Source organism: Mastigoproctus giganteus, chromosome 7 (genome assembly GCF_048544385.1).
Source record: "Mastigoproctus giganteus isolate SK-2022 chromosome 7, ASM4854438v1, whole genome shotgun sequence".
NCBI classification, from domain to species: domain Eukaryota; kingdom Metazoa; phylum Arthropoda; class Arachnida; order Uropygi; family Thelyphonidae; genus Mastigoproctus; species Mastigoproctus giganteus.
In genome coordinates this window covers 73489990-73510691 of record NC_143581.1, presented here as the reverse complement: position 1 = coordinate 73510691, position 20702 = coordinate 73489990, and the positions used below count along the sequence as shown (strand labels likewise).

The following is a 20702-nucleotide window of genomic DNA, read 5'->3' as shown; positions in this document are numbered from 1 at the left end:
GAGGCAAATCATACTTCCTGTAAATGTGAACTAAAAACACTAGGTCCAGAATGTTGTGTAACTTTGCAAAGGGCAGTCAAGAAACTTCATCCACAATCCTACAAATCTAATAATTCTAACATGTTTCATTTCAGATGCAACAACTTTAGTATTTGTTGCATGGTTAGTCTATCTTATTTCAATTTGGTTGAATGTTTAGTGTTGACACACCACTATGAAGAGAAAGTCAGTTGTATGGACATAATAGTAAGCAAACCATAACTATATTACTACAAGAAGAATTAATGTCTCATAGCCTGAGTATCCAAACATTCCCAATAAGTAATAAGCCAGTTTCTGAATAACCAAGCATGGAATGACAGCACTTGACTGCATGCAGCACTGTGTTTAAAAAATTTGATAAATTAATATATATTTCATAATTTTGGAATACAATTACCTTATATGATAATTCCTATTTTGGAATGTTCTTCAGAGGCTAACAAGAAAAATAACTGGATTGGATACACTTACAAGATCATGATCAAGCTGTTGTATAGACCTGTATTAAAGCATGGTGTTCTTCTACTACATAAGGAAAAGAAACTGCATTTTTTTTTTTATTTTTAATTGTATGAAAAGTTGATCATACTTTATCTGTTGTGTGTGTCAGCTACTCAATCAGTCACCAAACTTAACCTTGCTTCCCAGTTGATGATCATAGAGTAGGGCAGTAAATCAAAATGTCTTATAATGGGGGATTTTAATTTTTGAGGTATTGGCTGGAACTTGTGGGTTGGTTATTTGCACACTAGCAAGACTTTTGTGGATTTATTGGGTGACTGTTTTCTACAGGAGCATGTTAGAGAATCAGCAAGAGAAAGCAATACTCTTGATCTGATTATCAGCAGCAATTCTTCATGCATTAAGAATCTGCAGGTAAAAGACCCTTTGGGTGGCAGTGATTGGTGTGTCAATGTGGGATTTACTTAAAGACATAATTATTGTCAAGGGTAGAGGGAAATGTTTTTACTTTCATAAGCGTGATTACAGTAGTCTCAGACAGTTTTTAAATTCTATATAGTGGGATCATCTGATGATGTTGCCAACAGCAAATTCTAAATGGGAAGCATTCAGGAAGCTGGAATTTTCGTACCACGAAGAAGTACCATTCCAGGCTTAGACCTAAATGGATGTCAGATGAACTGATGAGACTTCTGGCAGAGAAGAAAAATATATAGGATGCACATAAATTATCAGGTAATACAGCAGAAGCCTGTGGTAGATATAAACTAGTCTGTAATCAAGTCGCAAAGGAGCTTAGGCAAGCTAAGGCTGATTACGAGAAGTCTGGCAAAGAATGCCAAGAAAAGCAGCAAAGACTTCTTTACAGTAGAAAGAAGAAGTTAAATTATATTAACAGTAGAAGGAAAGGGGTTGAATCACATTGGTCCAATTGATGTCAGTGGTTTAACTATTGGTGATCCTGCTCAGGTTACTGACACACTGAATAGGTATTTTTCATCTACATTCATGTACGAGTTCTTTAGAGAGGGGAATGCCAGTACTTCATTTAAATATAACGGGTCGCTAAATTTTGTGACAATTGAGACGAAAGTGAAAGAGAAATTTTTGAAGTTAACATAAAGGCCCCTGGGGGCGGATGGGATCTATTCAATTATATTAAAAGAGGTAAGCAAAAACATAGCCACAATTATAAGAGCATCTTCGGATTCAGGAGGTTCCAGTGGACTGGAGAAGTGCAAATCTATTCCCAATTCACAAGGGGGGGATCAAAAAGTGATACAAGTAATTATAGATTTGTTTGTTTAACATCTGTTCCAGGGAAAATAATGGAGCCCCTGGATAAAGAAGTAATCCAGGACCATCTAGATAGGAATGCAATTATACTGCAATCACAGCATGGATTTGTTAAGGAGGATCTTCTCTGATCAATCTGAGTATTATGAAGCAATAACAAAGGAACTGGATGCAAAAAATAATTCTGATATCATATATTTGGATTTCAAGAAATCTTTTGATTTATTTGCACATAAGACTGCTGTACCAATTGGAGCAATGTGGCATTAATGGCAAGTTACTGCTCTGGATAGAGGGATGGTTGAGTGGGTGAAGAGTGTGGATAAAGGGTGTTGAGTGGTTATTAATGGGCACTTCTCTTCATGGACTGTTATTAGCAGGGTCCTCCAGGGTTCAAACTACTCATAGTTGTTTTCTGTATTTATTAATGATATTGATGAAGGTATATCAGGCTTAATGTCTAAGTTTGCAGGTGATACATAGGTTGCAGGGCAATTAATGAAAAGTAATCAGGGTAAGCTACTGCAACAAGGTCTAAAAGAATTAGGCAGATGGGCTGAGAAATGGCGGATGAAGTTTAATGACAAATGCAAGGTACTGCCATATTGGGTAGCGGTAATCCCAGCTTAATGTACTGTGTGGTACTACATTCAGGTTAGTGGAAAATGAAAAAGACCTTGGGCTAATTTTTCAGTCAGATATGAAGTTCTCAGAGCAATACAGACAGACTACCAGGCAATGGTAAGGATGCATCTTGTTTAGGTCTGGAGGCCTCATTTTAGGAAGTATGTAGATTTGTTGGAATGGGTACAAAGAAAAATAATGAGATTGGTGAAGGGAATGAATGGGTGATCTTACCAAGGCAGGCTTCGGTTCTGAAAATTGCAGCATCTGGTTGCCTAGGCACCTGTGATCTGATTGTTTAAAGCTTTGAATGGATTGAGCATGCTCAAAGTATTCTCTCTGTTGCTCAGACTACACACATGATTGGGCATAAATTCAAATTGAAGGATGGTTGCAGGATAGATGTGCAGAATTTTGCCTTCAGGCAGTTGATTGTTGGAACAACTTCCACCTGTTGTTGAGGAAATTTGCAGTTTGAATAAATTCAAGGAAGAATTCTAGAAATTCTTGCATAACTTTCATAGTTTTCCAAAGTTTTTTCTGAGGTGACACCCACAAAAAAACAGCCAAATTAGGAAAAACATTTTGCAGTGAAATCCAGAAGCATTCAGATCATTTTAATGATATTTTAACTTCAAGCTCCAGTTATTTTTTAGCTCTGCAAATTCCTCTTCCTCTGCCAGGGAAAGCCCACTAACATCTGATGAAACAAAAGGATCTTATCCAGTCATGTGCATTTGTATCCACATCTGGAAAGTACCCTTCAACTTTATCTCTCAGCACTGTCAGTTATTTACAAATCTTTTATATCTTTCTTCAAATAACAATCAGAATTTTTGGTAACATTTCATAATTGTCCTCTTCGACTTTCCTGGAGCAAATTTTTAATTTGTCTCTCAGCCTGTTGTTCACAAAATGCCCTCACTATTTCCTTGCATACTGAAATTTGTTTTGTTTAGGAGTTTAAACATATCAAACACAAAAGCTAATTTTGTGTGCACCATGGTTCATTTTTAAGTAGACTTAAAATTCAGTTTTATTTTCATGCTCAAGTAACTCCAACATTGCATCCTTGAGCTCATAAACATGACTTATTTGTCTCCCAATAACCACTTGGTGTGGAGGAGAAGATTGTGTTTTTTACCCATTTCTTCACATATGAGCAAATGTGCTTGATTTAAGAAGCCTGTTTTAAGAAAGCAGTCTTAAATCTGTATAATCTTGTCTAAAACTATCATTTAGGTCTTCATCAATAGTTTTTGCACCTGACACTTCTTAGGGTAGAAAGCAATTTGTGGTTAACCATTTTTGTTTTTTGTTTTTTTTTGCCAAGGAAATATAACCTATTAGCATTAGTAGAGGCATTTGATGCAAGAAAGCAAGCTTATGCAGCATCAGCCAAAAAAAAAAAAAAAAAAAAACCACTTCCACTTCACCCCTCTGTTCGTTCGAAATACCTGTCCAGCTGAGCCTTAAACTTATTTAGGCTATCAACTTAAACGACAATGGTTGGAAGTCTGTTCCACCAACCAACCACCCACTGGCTAAAGGCAAATTTCCGCACGTCGATGCTTTTTTTTTTTTTTTTTTAATGAGAACCCCAAACACGAGAGGTATTAGAACCTATAGTACTTAGTACCGCGCTTGGGTTGGAGGTTGAGAAGAAGAAAGAAGATATTTGTTGATATTGGACTTGAACTTCTGTAGATTGTAATTTTCAGGAAATACGTATGAAGGAAGGTTGTTCCACAAAACAGCAGTTGAATGAATAAATGAGGAAGATGAAAAGTTGGTTCTGTGGGTTTGAAGTTGGACAGTAAATGGATGTTGGCTGGTGGCGGCACGTGTTCGGACTGTTTTGAAAGAGAGAGCGGGAATTATAGAAGCCAATTCAGAAGAACAGTGCCCATGGAAGTATCTGTAGAAGAGGCATGCAGCAGAAACAGTGCGTCTATGAGAAAGCGAGTGGAGAGACTCTGTTAGAGATGAATCATTAATTAACCTAACTGCCCTCTTCTGAATGGAATCAAGAAGCCTGAGAGAGGTTTTGGGGGCACCACCCCAGATGTGGGAACAGTATTCATGGCAGGGCGGATTTGCGATTTATACCGAGTGAGCAGCTGTTTGGAAGAAAAGTAACGCCGAGAGCAAAAGAGAAAACCAAGTTTTTTAGATGCAGAGGAAGCAATATTTGTAATGTGCTTGTGCCAAGAGAGATTAGAAGTCAGGGTAATCCCCAAAAGAGATATATCATTTTGCCTAGAAATCGGAGTGTCACTAAAGATAAGCATAGGAGCAGAAGAATCCTTTTTGCAAGATATAAGACAAGACTGAGTTTTAGAAGGGTTGAAATCAACTAAGTTATCTTTGCCCCACTGGAGAATTACCTGAAGATCGGCATTTAAGGAATTGGCAGCAGATTTTCGAGAACTTGAAGCTGATTGAGCAGGACAAGGTTTCTCAAAATGGAAAGTTGAATGCAATGTGCTATCATCGGCAAAACTATGGATAGGATTTCCAGTCAATGGAAGAAGGTCATTGATATACAAGAGGAAAAGAGTGGGGGAAAGAACTGAACCTTGGGGGACACCTGCATTAGTGGAGAAGTTAGAAGACAGAGAGCCATCTACCATCACCCTCAGTGAGCGATCAGAGAGAAAACTGGATATCCAATTACTAAAAACAGTTGGCAAACCATAAGATGGAAGCTTGTTTAGAAGACCTTTATGCCAAACACGATCAAAAGCCTTTGAGATGTCAAGAGCAACTACTTGTGTTTCATCGAACCTTTCCATTGAATTAGTCCATAAATGGGTAACATAAGCCAGAATATCACCAGTGGATCGACACTGACGGAATCCATACTGGACCCATCCATTTCACCCATCCGGTCACTCCAGAATCCGGAATCCATTTCACCCATCCGGTCACTCCAAATGTTTGTATAGTTCAGCCTTAAATTTATTTAAGCTATCAACTTCCACAACTAGTATGGAAGTGTGTTCCAGCAATCAACGTTGGCTAAAGGCAAACTTCTGCACATCTATTCTATAACTGTCTTTCCTCAGTTTGAATCTATGCCCCCTCAGGTTCTTAATCTCAGCGTGGAAGTATCCCATCAGCATTGAGCCTGCTCAAACCATTCAAGGCCTCGTACACCTCAATCAGATCACCTCACAGGTGCCTGGTCTCCAGATGCTTCAACTGACAGAATTTAAGCCTCTCCTGGTAAGAGAACCCCTTTGTTGCTCTCACCAATCATGTTGCCCTTCTTTGTACTCGTTCTAGCAACTCTACATCCTTCCTAAAATGAGGCCTCCAGACCTGTATGCAGTACTCAAGGTGTGGCCTGACCATTGCCTTATACAAAGGTATAATCACCTTGTCTCTGCTGGCAAAATTGCTATATATCATTGGCAAAACTCCATGACCTGCTCTGGGAGCCTGTCTGCACTGCTCAGAGAACTTCATATCCAACTGCACAATTACCCCCAGGTATTTTTTAATTCTCCACCTGACTGAGTGTAGTACCACACAGTTGGTATGTTTCTCTTGGGTTACTGCTACCCATAATACGCAGTACTTTGCATTTGTACTGCATATGGGTAGCAGTAACCCAAGAGAAACAGCAACTGTGTGGTACAGTTGCTACACTCAGTCAGGTGGAGAATGAAAAAAGACCTGGGGGTAATTGTGCAGTCGGATATGAAGTTCTCCAATCAGATAACTTGCTTCTTGAGCTTTATTCAAGGTCTTAAAACTTCTTAGTAAATAAAGCACTGCATTGTTCTATGTTTTAGTGCATCTTTGAAATAATTCAGTTTTTCACATTAAATGGTTGTTTAGTAGAAAAATGTTGAAAAATTTTATTTGACACCATACCAGTTTTTCTCCACAAACTAAACACGAAGGCATAGGACCGCCCTCATCATCACACCACAAAGCCCATTTTCAAATACTTCTCACTATATAAACGTAATTTACCTTTTGTAAATTTGGTACCGGTATTGCTCAAACTTACTTGTCGAAGATTGGAAATCTGTTTTGGACATCTGAACTAATTGCTTTCAAGTCTTTTGCATCATCTTTCTCAACATTAGTGATATTTTTCTTTCTCACAATAAATTTATCCATAACTAGGGCAACACTAAAAAGTCACTTTCAAAAAAAAAAAAAAAAAAAAATTCTGCCAACATTAACACTTTTAAATCAAGCCTAGAAAATATAAAACTATTGCACAATAGCATACAACTAACACAATACTGAACAGCAAAACAGCTACACTGTTGCAGGCAATTACTGAATAGTAATGTTGGGCTGCAGGTGTCAGAACAAACAAACTAGATTTAACCATGAATAGAAGTCAGCTCTCACTGTAGATTTGTTTGTTCCATTCAGTGTTACCACAACTTACACTCTCTCCATCCTATTTTATTATTTACTAGTGTTTTAAAAATTTATTTAGATCAATAATTTCATAATTTCACCACACCCCAGGCGAGATGGGTAGGTTTTTTTTTTAGCCAATGCTATATAAGTTTGCTTACTTGCATCATAATGCCACTATTGCTATTACTACTAATTAATAATATACTTACATGAAATTTGCCATAGCTGTGTATCTAGTGATCACCAAGTGCCTATCATACCAACCACTTCCCCAGGTGATTTTACTTGCTAGTAAGCTGACCTGTCACGCTATCTGACATATAATTTTATTTGCACAGTATGATGCCTGTTTTCATTTGCTTTTATGATGTTAGATTTGATGGTGAAGCAAAGAATCTGTTCGATATAATATATTTTTAACATACTCCCATGTAAATGATAAGTAATATATGCAGTGCATTACTTTTCAGACACGTTTGATTTAAATTAACTTAAATTAACATTTTTCTTTTTTTTATAATTAATATAAGAGAAAAAAAGTAAATTATCACTGTTACTAGTTAATTACAAATCAATTAACTAATAATAAAAAGTACTTATTTTCCCATATCACTACATATACCTCACAATATAGTTTTCACTCATTTTGTGATACTTTACTTATTTCTTTCTGGATATTTAAAAAAAATTAAAATGCAAGACATATTTTATGGATTTTCTGTGATTTAGTAAAATGAACAGATAGCAGTGTGTACCTTAGACTGTAGGATTTAGTTAACATTTTTGTAATGCACTTCACTTATTCCTCCTGGATTTCAGTAACATTTGAAAGATAACATGTATGTATTTGATGTTTTTGTTATGATTAGTATAATATGCAAATAGTAATAATTCATGATTTATATTCGTTGTGGTCATAATTAAGGAAAAGTGTTTGACTGTAAATAACAAGGCTATTTTAAATATATATATTTCAATTAATGCTAGCACAATAGAAAGGGCATACATAAACTTTAAAAGTAAAAAAAAAAGTTTTTTTTTTTTTATCTGCTCAATATGGCCATGTGGGATTAGGTTTTCTTTGCCCAAATTATAGATGTGTTAATTATGTTTAGTATTTACCGTATCTCCATTGATACTCCAGCATAAACTATGTATATTGATATATTACTTCTTTTTTTTTTTTTTTTTTTTTTTAAGCACTACTGGACTCGAGCAATGAAAAGTTACCATTCTTTCTCCTATTCCCACTCAGCTATCTGACTGGAGTATACTAAACAAGTTCAGTGATTCCTGGCTCGTGGAGGGTTAAGTATTTCCCTTAATTTCAATGGAAATCTGTTTATAGCGCAAGCATCAGTATCAGTGAATAACTGGAACAATAAACATGATAAAAAAAAACAATTTTAATGCACATTAATGAAAAATTACAATTCAGATACATGTCTATATACAATTATGGCAAAATTCATAAGACTTCACACAAATGATGGGGTTAAAGTTAGCTGACTATTAACGGCAATATGGCAGTAACTATGCCCTCATTAATTAGGTATTCTCTCCTCGATTGACAATGTTCAATCTCACTTAGTTGATTTTTTTCATATCTTGCACAATACATAACATAACATGTATGCAAGTAACATTTATATAGTGATAAGTATACATCAAATTATTCAATCAAGTAATTTCTAAACATAGCACATAATCTGTTTCATATAGAATTTTCTTATAGAAGTCATATACCTTTAATTAGCCAGATAGCTCTAAGGTTATCTTAATTCTCATTAATTGTTCTGATCCCCACTATAAATTTAAGTTATTTTTCATGAGTTACACAATATCCCTAGAATCTATTGGGAGTTGTAAGCAATGGTTGCCTATAGGTTGGGCACCTATTAACCTTTTCTTAATGTTTAATTTCCTTTTTGTATATTTCCAATGCTTAATTCCCCCTCCTACTTTATATTAACATCACCTTAACTAATATACACAATCTATCATATACACTCTAGTTTCTGTTCCTCTTCTTAGGGTGCATGTACAAAGTATATGTGTATATATGGAATCAAATTCATAGTTGCAGAGTTTGCATTATATTCTTATTAAATTGGTCCACCCCACCTTACAATTTCCATCATCATAGTCTGTCTCATTGCTGTGCCACTCGTACAATATTAATATATCGTTCTGACCCTACTGTAACTATTTTAAAGTCATTCCACTTACTTGAGATACGTTTCCATTTATGCTAGGGCTTTGACTGGCAGTTCCTTCTGGAGTCCTTGAGTTATCCTCCTGTAGTAAAGGTTCTGTATTTCAGGACATTTGCGATCATTCGGCATACATTCTGGTGACACTGCATGCATTTTGATGAACTGGTCACTATCGGCACACACGATCAGGATTTCTCAATTCCTCGGACAGCTTCATTACCACCTAACGATTTCCTTTTTTTGGCAGATGATCACATTTATCCTTTCACTCTAACACTCTTTATCATTTCATTTCATTAGGGCCTTGGTTATACACAAAGGGGCTTCCCTTTTTTTTCTGTTTAATTCTCTGGCTTCCACACTCCTTGCTAAACTTTTTTAGAATGCACGCTTTCTCTCTCTTTTTCTTTCTTGAAGCTTTCCACCAATCAGAGGGCTTACTACAAAATTCTCCATACAGTTTTCGGAATTTCGCCCTCCTTTTCTCTAAGGATCTCTCCCTCTCATACATTCCTAATTAGTTACGCTCTATATTAGGAAGTGGTTGACAAACGTATTTGATGGATTACTTCCCCAGCGTACTGCGCTGCTACATTCCTGGTGTATGATTCAGCGTACCTTCGGGCGTGACCAAGATTACTTTTCCCACTAGGCACAATATGGCCCTAGTAGCCCTTGCGCCAGAAATAACAATACCAATACCTTTCCCGCTAGCTCAGTTTGTTGCTTTTGTGTGTATTACACTAACCTAAAAATTATTCGTATTATTTTAATTAAATCATTACCTTTATTTCTCTTTAAATTAATTTCATTAATTTTTCATTAACCGTATATAATTTATATACAATCACGCTGCAGATTGTATATAAATTTCCCTCCCTTTTCGTAGTCGAACATTTCCGTCTAATTCTCTAATAGCCCATACATGTAAGATTAATATCTTACATACATCCCTGCTCTCTCAAAAATATTATTTATATATATATATTTTTTTTTTTTATTTTTTATTTTTTTTTTTTAATTTTTTTTTTTATTATTATTTTTTTTCTTCATTATCATCCCTCACAGCGAAATTGCCTTGATGCAGCCTCTTATAGTTCACCCTTTTCCTTTCTCTGGTTGCAATGTTTCTGCTGTCTGTATCTCTGTGTTCATTCCTCAAGGTGATGTTCTCTAATTTTCTTACTTGCTTTGTTTGCTTTCTGCTTCTACTGTTTTGATGGGGGTGTCCTTAAACACACTGTCGTACTTAACATAATATGGCCTCATGTGGTTTTCATGCACTATCTTTTCAGTACCAGGTTGATTGATTAGTTTCACCTTATAGTTCACAGGGGATGTTCTTTAATATTCTACATGGTCCCAGTGATTGTTTATTCCATCTCTCTTTCCGTCTTCCAAAGTTTGGGAGAAGCACCCAATCTCCCACTTTGAATTGTTTGTTTCCTGCACATGTTTACTCTCCACCTATTCTTTCTGCTGGCTTCCCATGCCACTTGGGTGAGCGCTCTCAAACTTAATCATTATTTTCTCCTTAAATTCATTAATGTCTGGGTATTCCATCCAATCACTTTTCGTCATCAAGTCAGTGGGGAATTTGGGGTCCATCCCCATTAGCAGGAACGCTGGAGTGTCTCTTGGGCTCTTATGCATGCATGTCCTGATCGCAAACCACATATATGGTAGCTGCTCATCCCAGTCGTTCCCTCTCTTCTTAACTAAATGTGTCAAAATATTCTTCAGGGAAATTGTTTGCAGAGGCCGTTTGATTCAGGTCAATAGGCTGAAGTACTGAGCTTCTTGATCTGCAGCATATCGCATAGTTGCAACATTAGCTCGAACTGGAAGTTAGAACCTCTGTCTGTAAGTATAAATAGGCTATAACCATACCGACATATCACACCCTTTAGTAATTGAGGGCTATTTCTTGTGCAGTTTTCCCTTTCAAGGCAAAAGCTTCTGGGTACCTAGTGAACATATCCACTACGGACAATATATGTTTGTTCCCCCTTTCAGTCATGGGGAGGGGACCAATTAAGTCTAATGCTACAGATTCAAAGGGTTGTTGTGGTTCTAGATGGGGCTGTAGCAGAGCTCTACCTATAAATGTTGCCCTGATCTGACTCATGCCAGGTCTTACAATATTCTTTAATATCTTTAAGCATGCCCTTTCACTTGTAGCACTTATCAATCCTCTCCTTCGTCTTGTAGTATCCGAAGTGTCCTGCTAGTTTACTGGCATGGAAGGTACGAAGCACCCACAGGTGCATTCTGGGTGGTACTAACACTTTTTCCAAGCGTACTCCCCTTCCTTTTCCCATATTCTCCATATCAGGATACTATGCTTGTTTAACACAATTTCCTAATCCTTCACTACTATTTTCTAATTTCTCCATTATCCCACCTAAGAAGGCATCCTTCCTTTGCTCCCTCTGGATATCTTCTTCCTCCCAGTTAGTATTCTGGTCCCCCATGTCTTGACCTGCTGTCTTGGTGTTAAACGTATTCACATTGAGGCCCTTCCTGCGTTCATCCTCATTGGAGTAGTATCCGGCCCTGCTCAATTAGTGTACTACATTCTTGTTGCCAGGAATGTATTTCACCTCCAGGTCATACTCCTGTAGTTTTAAGCTCCACCTTATTAGGTGGCTATTTTTGTCTTTTATATTCCTCAATATTTGCAATGGCCGATGGTCCAACAGGACCGAGGTTTTTCGACATTTTAGCAGATACTTGAACTTTTCGACCGAGAACAATATTGCGAGGGCTTCCTTCTCTATAGTGGAGTAATTTATTTCATGTATATTCAAATGCCTACTACAGTATCCTATAGTTATTCTGCCTCCTTTTCCGTCTTGTTCTAACACCCCAGCGGTGGTGTCTCCAGAAGCATCGCATGTGAGAAAAAAAGGTTTGTAACCGTCAGGGTGTCCCAATATAGGTTGTTTAACCAATATGTCCTTCAGAGTGGCAAAAGCAATTTTGGCTTCCTTGGAACAATTAAATATTTCACCCTTCCTTGTTAGTTTCACCAGTGGTTTTATTATTTCAGCTCTATTTCCTATAAATTTTGGTAATAATTGATAATCCCTAATAGTGCCTCACCTCTCTTACGTTCCTAGGGGGACCTTAAATCGTGTATGGTTTCTACATTTTTCCTGTTTGAAGCGACCCTATGCTCAGAGATGGTATGCCCTAAATAGTCTATTTCCGAAATTAGGAACTGACATTTAGACTGCTTAAGCATCAGATTAGCATCTTCTAGTCTCTGAAAAATGTCTTCCAACAGTCCCAGATGTTCTAGGGTGTTGGAATAAACTAAAATATCATCGAGGAAACATAGCACTCTTCTCTCTCTCCAATAGGTCAGCCAGTATGGTGTTCATCAGATGCTGAAAGGATGTGGCTGAGTTCCTTGCCCCTTGTGGCATTCTGGTCATAGAATACTTCCCGAAGGGGGTGGAAAATGAGAAGTATTAACGATCCTCCTTTCTCAGTGGGATCCTAAAATATCCTGAATGCAAATCTAGCTTGGAGAGGAATCTTGCTCCTTTTAGACTGCATAGTAATTTGCTGATGTTTGGGAGGGGAAGTCTGTTTAGTGACCAGGTTCACTTTCCTCGAGTCTAATACTATTCTATATTTTCTGTCTTTTTTTTTTTCTTACCATGAGTAATGGGCTATTCCATTTCAACACGGAATGTTTGATTATCCCTGCTCTTTCCATTGCTGTGATTTCATCTCTTAGGGTTGGATTAATTAAGGTTGAATTAAGGTGCACTAGTTTGGTAGAGCACTTTTGTGCTGTACCAAATTAGTGCACCTTAATTCGACTATCCTTTCACCGAATACGTGCTGATACTTCCTTATTAGCTCTTTTAGTAATGAGTCCCTTTCGGTTTCTATCGTGTATAGCTTACCCTCCCCAGTTTATTTCTCTACAGCTTTGTGTCGTTCTCTCTTGTCTCGTTTCATTTCAGGATCCTACATGGTCTGTTCCCTTTAGGATTATTGTACCATTGTTGATATCAATAAGTGCTTCCCATTTTCTTAGTAAGTCCATGCCTACTATGGCATCATAGTTTTCGTTTGTCACTTTAGCTGATGCCAGGAAGGTGTGCGACCTTACATTATTACTACCTTCTATTCTTATTCTGTCTTTGACTTCATAGTCAGTAAGTATCTCTGCGGCTCCTACTCCCTTCAGTATATAATCGCTGCATCGATTGGCTCCGTTATTTTCCTTCTGTCTTCGGTATTTTTTAAAATATTTCCACGTCAAAATCGAACGTGTTGCCCCTCTATCAACCAGAAACTTTCCCTTCATGCCACCGATGGCCCCTTTATGATATAGAAGTATGTCTGATGTATTCCCTTCTCTTATGGTTTCCAGCAGAATTGTGCCCTTTTGTCCCTTATTGTGTTTGCTAATGGGTCTCTCACAGTGGGCTCATCCAAGAGACCATTTCAGTTTAAAAGTATCCAGTGTACTGGTTTGCCTTCATTTGCCTCGGTCTCCTTTGAGTACTCACTCTTTCTTAGGGAGGGTTCTGTTTCCACTTCCACTATGAGTGTAATGTTCTCTGTTGCCTTGCATTCCCCCCCTTTTTTGTGGGTGAAATAGCTCTCCCCCCCCTCCCAACGTTCTGGTATTTACATTCCTTGGTTACATGTCCTCCTCATCCACATGCGTAGCACTTTATTTCTTTCCATTCGGGAACATCGGTTTTGACATCATTCCTCCATCTTCTTGTACTGTCATGTTCTCATCTGGTGACTTCTCGCTGTTTTGAATTGTCACTCTGTCTTCCGTTATCATTTAGTGTGCTTTCTCTGCTCCTAAATTTCCCTAATACTTTCTCAAGCTTGTTCTCAATCTCTACTAATTGCTTTTCCAAATTCTCTCCCCTCTTGTCATCTTAATCTTGCTGTCTTCTGTGTCTTTTTCTGTCGTTATTGTGTTTATTTCTCTCCTAATGCTTCCCCAGTGATGGTTCTCCAACCTTTCTTATTCCTTGGTCAATTCCAAGGCTTCATTCAGTGTTCTTGGATTCCTCCTCAAATTTCCTTTTGATACCTGTCCTTGATTTCTACCAAGAACTTTCCCATTAGGATTCTGTCGAATACTTCTCTTTCTCCCTCGAATGCCTCAGTGGATAATTTAACTTGGATGAATTTTTTGTGGTAGTCTTCTATACTTTTGTAGTTTGTTTGTACGCAATTGCTTAACAAATCGATTCCTTCAAGGAAAGTATTTTTCAGGGAGAATAATTTCTCATTACATTGCTGAATTGCTCTAGGGTTTCCACTTTAGTGACTTCCAAGAATTTCATTTGGGTTGTGCCCTCGAGCTTAAATTCAGCCATTGTGACTACTTCTAGGTCCGACAACCCTTTCCTTTCCTTGATCATCTGTAGTTTACATAGAAAATAGTCTACAATTTCTGATGGCTCACCTTTAAAGGCTTTCAGATATTTACTCAGTTTCAGGGGTCCATTAAAGCTGATCCCTGTGCTAGAATTTGTTTCTAAGGATCCCTCCCTCTCATTGCTATTCTCTCCACCACTTTGTGATCTGAGTGTCATATTTTCTCTCCCCTATATTTTGTGTTATTTCAATCAAAAAAGGTTTGTCTTATTCAACCCTTTTTTATTATAGTTTCTAAGATCTCTTAGCATACTATCTAGTCATTAGTAATCTTTTATCAACAAAATACCAGGTAATTTACCTTAACTTACACTTAGGTTAGTCCATTAATGATTGACTAACTTTCTATTATAACACTGTTTTTGTCATCCAATATTAATTAATTCATTAATTTATTCACCTATTCCAATTGTATAGACATTCGTTTTGCAGTATTTTACTACTAGGGTTCTGGCTCGCCAGCTGGTTGTAAGTCCAGCAACTTATGGATTTATACAGGTTGTGGTTGACTTATTCACAGAGACGACACCTTGCTTGCCAGATATAATTTATGGGGGAAAATCCTGACTGGCTCACCAATCGTGGGATTAGGTTTTCTTTGCCTAAATTATAGATGCGTTAATTATGTTTAGTATTTACCGTATCTCCATCACCAAAGTGCACAAACAGAGATAGTAGACCTGAGCCTGGCTCCCCGTGCATAGTAGCAGGTGCCAGGCAGCGGCTGCTTCCTGGTAGTGAAGCGGCCTGACAGTAACACTTTTTTAGGGCAGTTTCGTAGAGGTTCTACCTTTGATACCGGGAGCCGCCCTTAATACAAGGACAGACGCACACAATGCACCAGGGGGTCACATGTAACATGACATGATATGTATGTATAACAAGACTGTAAATGTATATAGAATTGTATATAAATGAATGTACATAAAATTGTGTGTTTAAGTAAATGAAAAAAAAAAAAAAAAAATGGAAATGGATTGGTTCACTGTACGATGAACACTCCATAACAAAATAGCATTCACTACACGATATGTAGTAAGCACTAGTCATTATGATCACGTTTACGAATAGAATTTTAATTCTATTAACAGTGATTCTAATAAGCAAACATAGGAAGAATATTATCCACAGGCTATAAAAGAAGATATAAAAGCACAGATTTACACTTTGTCTTACCTATTAACAAAATTAAGTTATACATGAAAATAGGAAGAATATTTTCCACAGATTAACAAAAGAAAAAAAAGAAAGGAAGGCAAAAAATCCCCACCGGTTTTTCTCAGGTGGTCACCCTCCCAATTACTAACCATGTCTAACACTGCTTAACTTTAGTGATTGCACGAGAACCAGGGTATTCAGCCTAGTACAATAGTTTGCTGTAATATGTTTACTTGTGGCAATGGTCACATTTTCATTGCGTTTTTTGTCAATCCACGAATACAAGTTACTCCCATCTGAAAATGGTTCTATATAGAAAGTGATAGTGGGAAACATGTTTTCTGTGCTTGACAGATTATATAGATTGGGTCTGAATGGAAGTGGTAGCTTAGCATTAATTTTTTCACCTTTGAGATGGCAAGCAAATTATCTAGAATATCTGGTGAGTCCATTCTTTTGGCAATTAGCATAGAGTGTACAGATTTCTGATGAGATGGTATTGAGATTTGTGTGGAGGATGGTTTTAAAGATGATGAATGATATCCCCATGATCCTATTCATTCAATAGCTGGTTTAATGGTCTATCTAAGGAAGTTTCTTTGATAAGTTGCAGGGAAAGATGGGATCTGTCTTTCCTACAGTTAACCCAGTCTAACTTTGGTTTTTGGGTACAGTACATTGAGTTAATTTATACCATGAACTTAACAATCAGGTAAACTGTAGATTTCTATTTAGCCTTACAGAATCAGTGACCAGTCAGTATGTATAAAATCAGTTTATTTGATATAAAAGTATTTTGTGAGGGTTTAGGATTTTTCTCTGTGAGTTTTTGGAGTTTTTCAGCCTTCATGCTATGCAATTTGGCCTGAACGTGTATTTCTGTAGAGGTATACAGACTGGATCAATATGGCCTAAGATGTCTAGCTCTGTAAAACCAGTAACAGAAACCTCAACCTCACATCCCCGAATGGAAAATTCATGAAATCTTCAGGACTGTAAATAGTGAGGTCCTCCTGCTATATAATTCTATTTGTGTTTTGAATCAAGTTAAGAATTTTTTTTCTTTTTTATATACCCCTATATTTAAAAATTTAGTTTTCATGAATATATTCTGCAATTTACTGAAATAAATTTGGCACAATTTGGCCTTAAATAGCCCTTGTTACCACCAAACAACTTATTAACCTGACAATTTAAAATAAACTTTAATATTATGGGCATTATTACGTTGATGATTTTGAATATAGTTTGTGTGCATTATATGTTCAAAGATTGACAGGTAAATATTTCATTTAGTATCTATTAATTTGAAATGATTGCTTTTTAATTATTTCTCATTAATTTTAATTTTTTTTTTTTTCAGCATGATGTATGTTCTGCAAGGTAGTCTTTCTTCTGCATTGTCATTCTCTATATTTATAAAAAATATCAGAACACTTTGTTATATGAATAAATATCAAAGTCTCTTTTATACTAATTTGCAAAGGACATGTACTTTTGGCTTGAGTCCACACGAGGTTTACCATAAAAAACATTTCCATGCTTCAGCAAGTCACCATTTTCCTGAGAAAGATGAGTCCTCGCCAAATCCATCTACTATACAGCATTATTTTGGAACTTCTACATTAAAAAATAAAGATGCATTTTCAGCTGCAGTTGAAATATACCAGGAACAAGATAAGATACGTAGGACCCACGTTGAATTTATTTATGCAGCTCTTAGGTGTATGAAAGAATTTGGTGTGCACAAAGACTTGGAGGCTTATAAAAGGATTATGGACATATTTCCAAAAGGAAAACTTATACCAACAAATTTTTTTCAAGCAAGCTTTGTTCACTATCCAAGACAACAGTATTGCGCAGTAGAAATACTTGAACAAATGGAATATTATGGTAAGTGTTTATAAAAAGTTAATTCTAATGATTTTTGAAATCAGTGAACATGTCACTGTGTTGGAAAGATTTGTTTTAAATTTAAGCACACTCTATATATAAATTTAAAACAAACTTTTCCAATGTAGAGAAGTATTTACTTATTTCAGCTAAGTATTTGCATTTAACCCTTTCACAAGCGAGGTTCCAAACAGTATACAAGATACTCAGAGTGAGTTTTTCCTGAGGAATTTGAAGGTTTTATAAAAATTGTACATAAATGTTTTTGAATATTAATCTCTTTTTCATAGTTTGTGTTGTAATCAAACATTACAGTGAGATTATTGTCAAAAATATTTTATCAACAAGATGTGTTCCTTTAAAAGAAACACTTATTGTCATTTGGGTCCTAGCAAGAAGTATGAATTCTTCAAAACAGATTCCCTCTAATGTTGGACATGGGCACTTTAATAGATGTCTGTTTCATATTTTCTGCCTCTCTAAACTGATACTTTCAAGAATAATTGATACTGGATTTGCAGTGAAGGCAAGTGAAGGTCTAGGCCATTATGGTAATAGTGGCAGTAATTAGACATGATGGCCATGGATTATATGGAGCAAATGGCACAATATGTCATTAATATGTTTACCATTGCTAGTAAGGAATATTAATAAACTTATTTGGACTATCTGATGCAGTTCCACTTGTGGGCATCACTTAAGGTGGTGGTTCCCAACCAGTCAGCTGTGCAACCAGTCACCAATGTGCTGGGGTACAATGTACCTCAGCACATTGATATGCCACAACCCTTTTCAAATGCACCAGGAAATTAGGGGGAACTCCATTGAGTTCAATGGCAGTCATAGTGTGCTGTGAATGTCTTTTAACTTGAAGTTGACTTGAATGACAAATAATTGGGAGCTACTGACTTAAATCAATAAAATTGTCAGACTAAGAAATGCTGTTGGCAGAATTACCAAAAAAAAATATTCTACCAACAATGCTGCATTGGTATTTTGATAGCCTATGGTGATTTTCTGCAGCCACAAATACTGTACTTAAATAAAAATTCTAGGTGATGCTTGACTTTACTTTCATAATTGCTTTATCGACAGCAGTGTCTAGATTTTTGACTGAGGGACATGGCAGTTTTCCTGTGCTGATGCATGCTAATTTCACTTGGTATTGGGAAGTGGTAGTCATTTAAGTAGCTACATATGAATTTTATTTTATTTATGCAGTGAAGACCTGTATTTTTGATTTGTATTCCCCATGGAATATAGGTTAGAATTTTCTGATGCATTACATTGATTCTGTTAATTTTTGTAAGAATTGAAATTTCTTGCTGTTTGTGACAGAGTCATATGCAAAAATTTAAAAAGGGGTTTCACCATGGGTGTGCTGCCAATTTGTTAACAAGAGGTTTGTTTGCTCAGAAGAATTTCAGCCAAGAGTCATCCCTGGTGAAAAATAACGATAATCTCTAAAATCAACACAGAAGTCAGAATCAAGCCAATCTATGAAACAGTAATGCCGCCAAAATTTGACTTTTGCACAGAATTATCTACCACACATTTCTATATTATTGTGTGTAGCCAAGTTCTTGGGGGGGGGGGGATTCGAGAATGCACTTCAGAAAAAACTCCATTCAAACACAATAACAGTTGTTATTGTGTTTGAATGGAGTTTTTTTTCCGTACACTGCATGATTGTTCATTTAGGCAAAATATATTATTCACACAGTTCAACATATGTTTATAATAGAGGCCACCCCAGTTATTGATTGAGAAGCCATTAAACTACAAAACAACCTTGCAGTCTCAGATTTTTATGTTCATAGTGAATTCACCCATTCAGGTGATGAATTTTCCCTGCAATTTTGTACCTAATGCAATAATACATTCCAAATTTGAGTTTAATTTCTATGTTGAATTATCCCCAGCAATCCTATGTTTCTTCTTCTTTGTACTATTACTTATTAGCAAAGGCACATGATGCAAGAAAGCAAGCTTATACAGCATCAGTCAAAAAATAAATAAATAAAACACACACCCTTCTCATTTCACCCATCCACTTGCTCCAAATGTTTATCTAATTCTGCCTTGAATCTATTTAGCTATCAACTTCTACAGCGACAGATGGAAGTTTGTTCCAGCAATCAACCACCCGCTGGCTAAAGGCAAACTTCTGCACACCTATCCTACAACGGTTTTTCTTTAATTTGAATTTGTGCCCTCTCAGGTGATTATTCTGAGCAAGAGGAAGAATCCCATCAGCACTGAGCATGCTCAAACCATTCAGGGCTTTATACACCTCAATCAGATCATCTTGCGGGTGCCTAGTTTCCAGACACTGTAATTTGCTAAACTTAAGCCTTCATAAGAGCAACCCTTTGTTCCATTCACTAATCTTGTTGCCCTTCTCTGTACTCGTTCAAACAGCTCTACATCCTTCTTAAAATGAGGCCTCCAGACCTGTATACAGTACTCAAGGTGTGGCCTGACCATTGCCTTATAGAGGGGGATAATCACATCCTTATCCCTGCTAGAAAAATTCCTGTATATCATTGACAAGGCACCATGAGCTACTCTTTCAGACTATCTGCACTGCTCAGAAAATTTCATATCTGCTTGCGCAATTACCCCCAGGTCCTTTTCACTCTCTACCACTGTCAGTGTGGTACCACACAGTTGATACATTACTCTGGGGCTGGTGCTTCCCATATGCAGTACTTTACATTTGTCTATGTTACTATATTATTCAATTTTATTTGAGATGTAAGATTTTTGTACAGTTTAGGTATTGTGAGCAAACTGTAGTCTGTTTCAGATTAGGCTTGATCGTAAATACTGCAAACAGGGCTGGGAATATCATTTTAGGAAAGATGTAGATCTTTCGGAATGGGTGCAGAGAAAAGTAACAAGATTAGTAAAGGACACAAAAAGATACTCTTACCACAAAAGACTTTCAGTGCTACAAATTGCAGCACTTGGAAATTAGGCACCTATGAGGAGACCTGACAGAAATGTTTGAGGCTTTAAATAGATTGAGTAAAATATCTTTTGTCCGAGAAAGAGTAAGGATGCTGATGGCATCCTTACTCTTTCTCGGACAAAATAAGGGAGCACAAACTTAAATTTAGAAGGGTTGGTTGCAAGATAGAAGTGTGAAAATTTGCTTTCACCCAGAGAGTAATTGATTGTTGGAACAAATGG

General features: G+C 36.7%; 1 protein-coding gene across 3 annotated transcripts in view; it reads left to right on the top strand.

Moving 5' to 3' along the window:
* ECSIT (evolutionarily conserved signaling intermediate in Toll pathway, mitochondrial) overlaps nt 1-20702 on the top strand; it is a 50422-nt gene that overhangs the window by 1035 nt on the left and 28685 nt on the right. For 2 of the 3 annotated variants that reach the window (XM_090376967.1, XM_090376965.1), the window contains exons 2-3: nt 8014-8120; nt 16978-17507. In XM_090376967.1, coding sequence (XP_090233093.1) covers nt 16979-17507 — 529 coding nt within the window. In that variant the 5' untranslated portion in view covers nt 8014-8120; nt 16978. The remainder of the gene's footprint in view (nt 1-8013; nt 8121-16977; nt 17508-20702) is intronic. The other variant, XM_090376966.1, reaches the window with a different exon arrangement.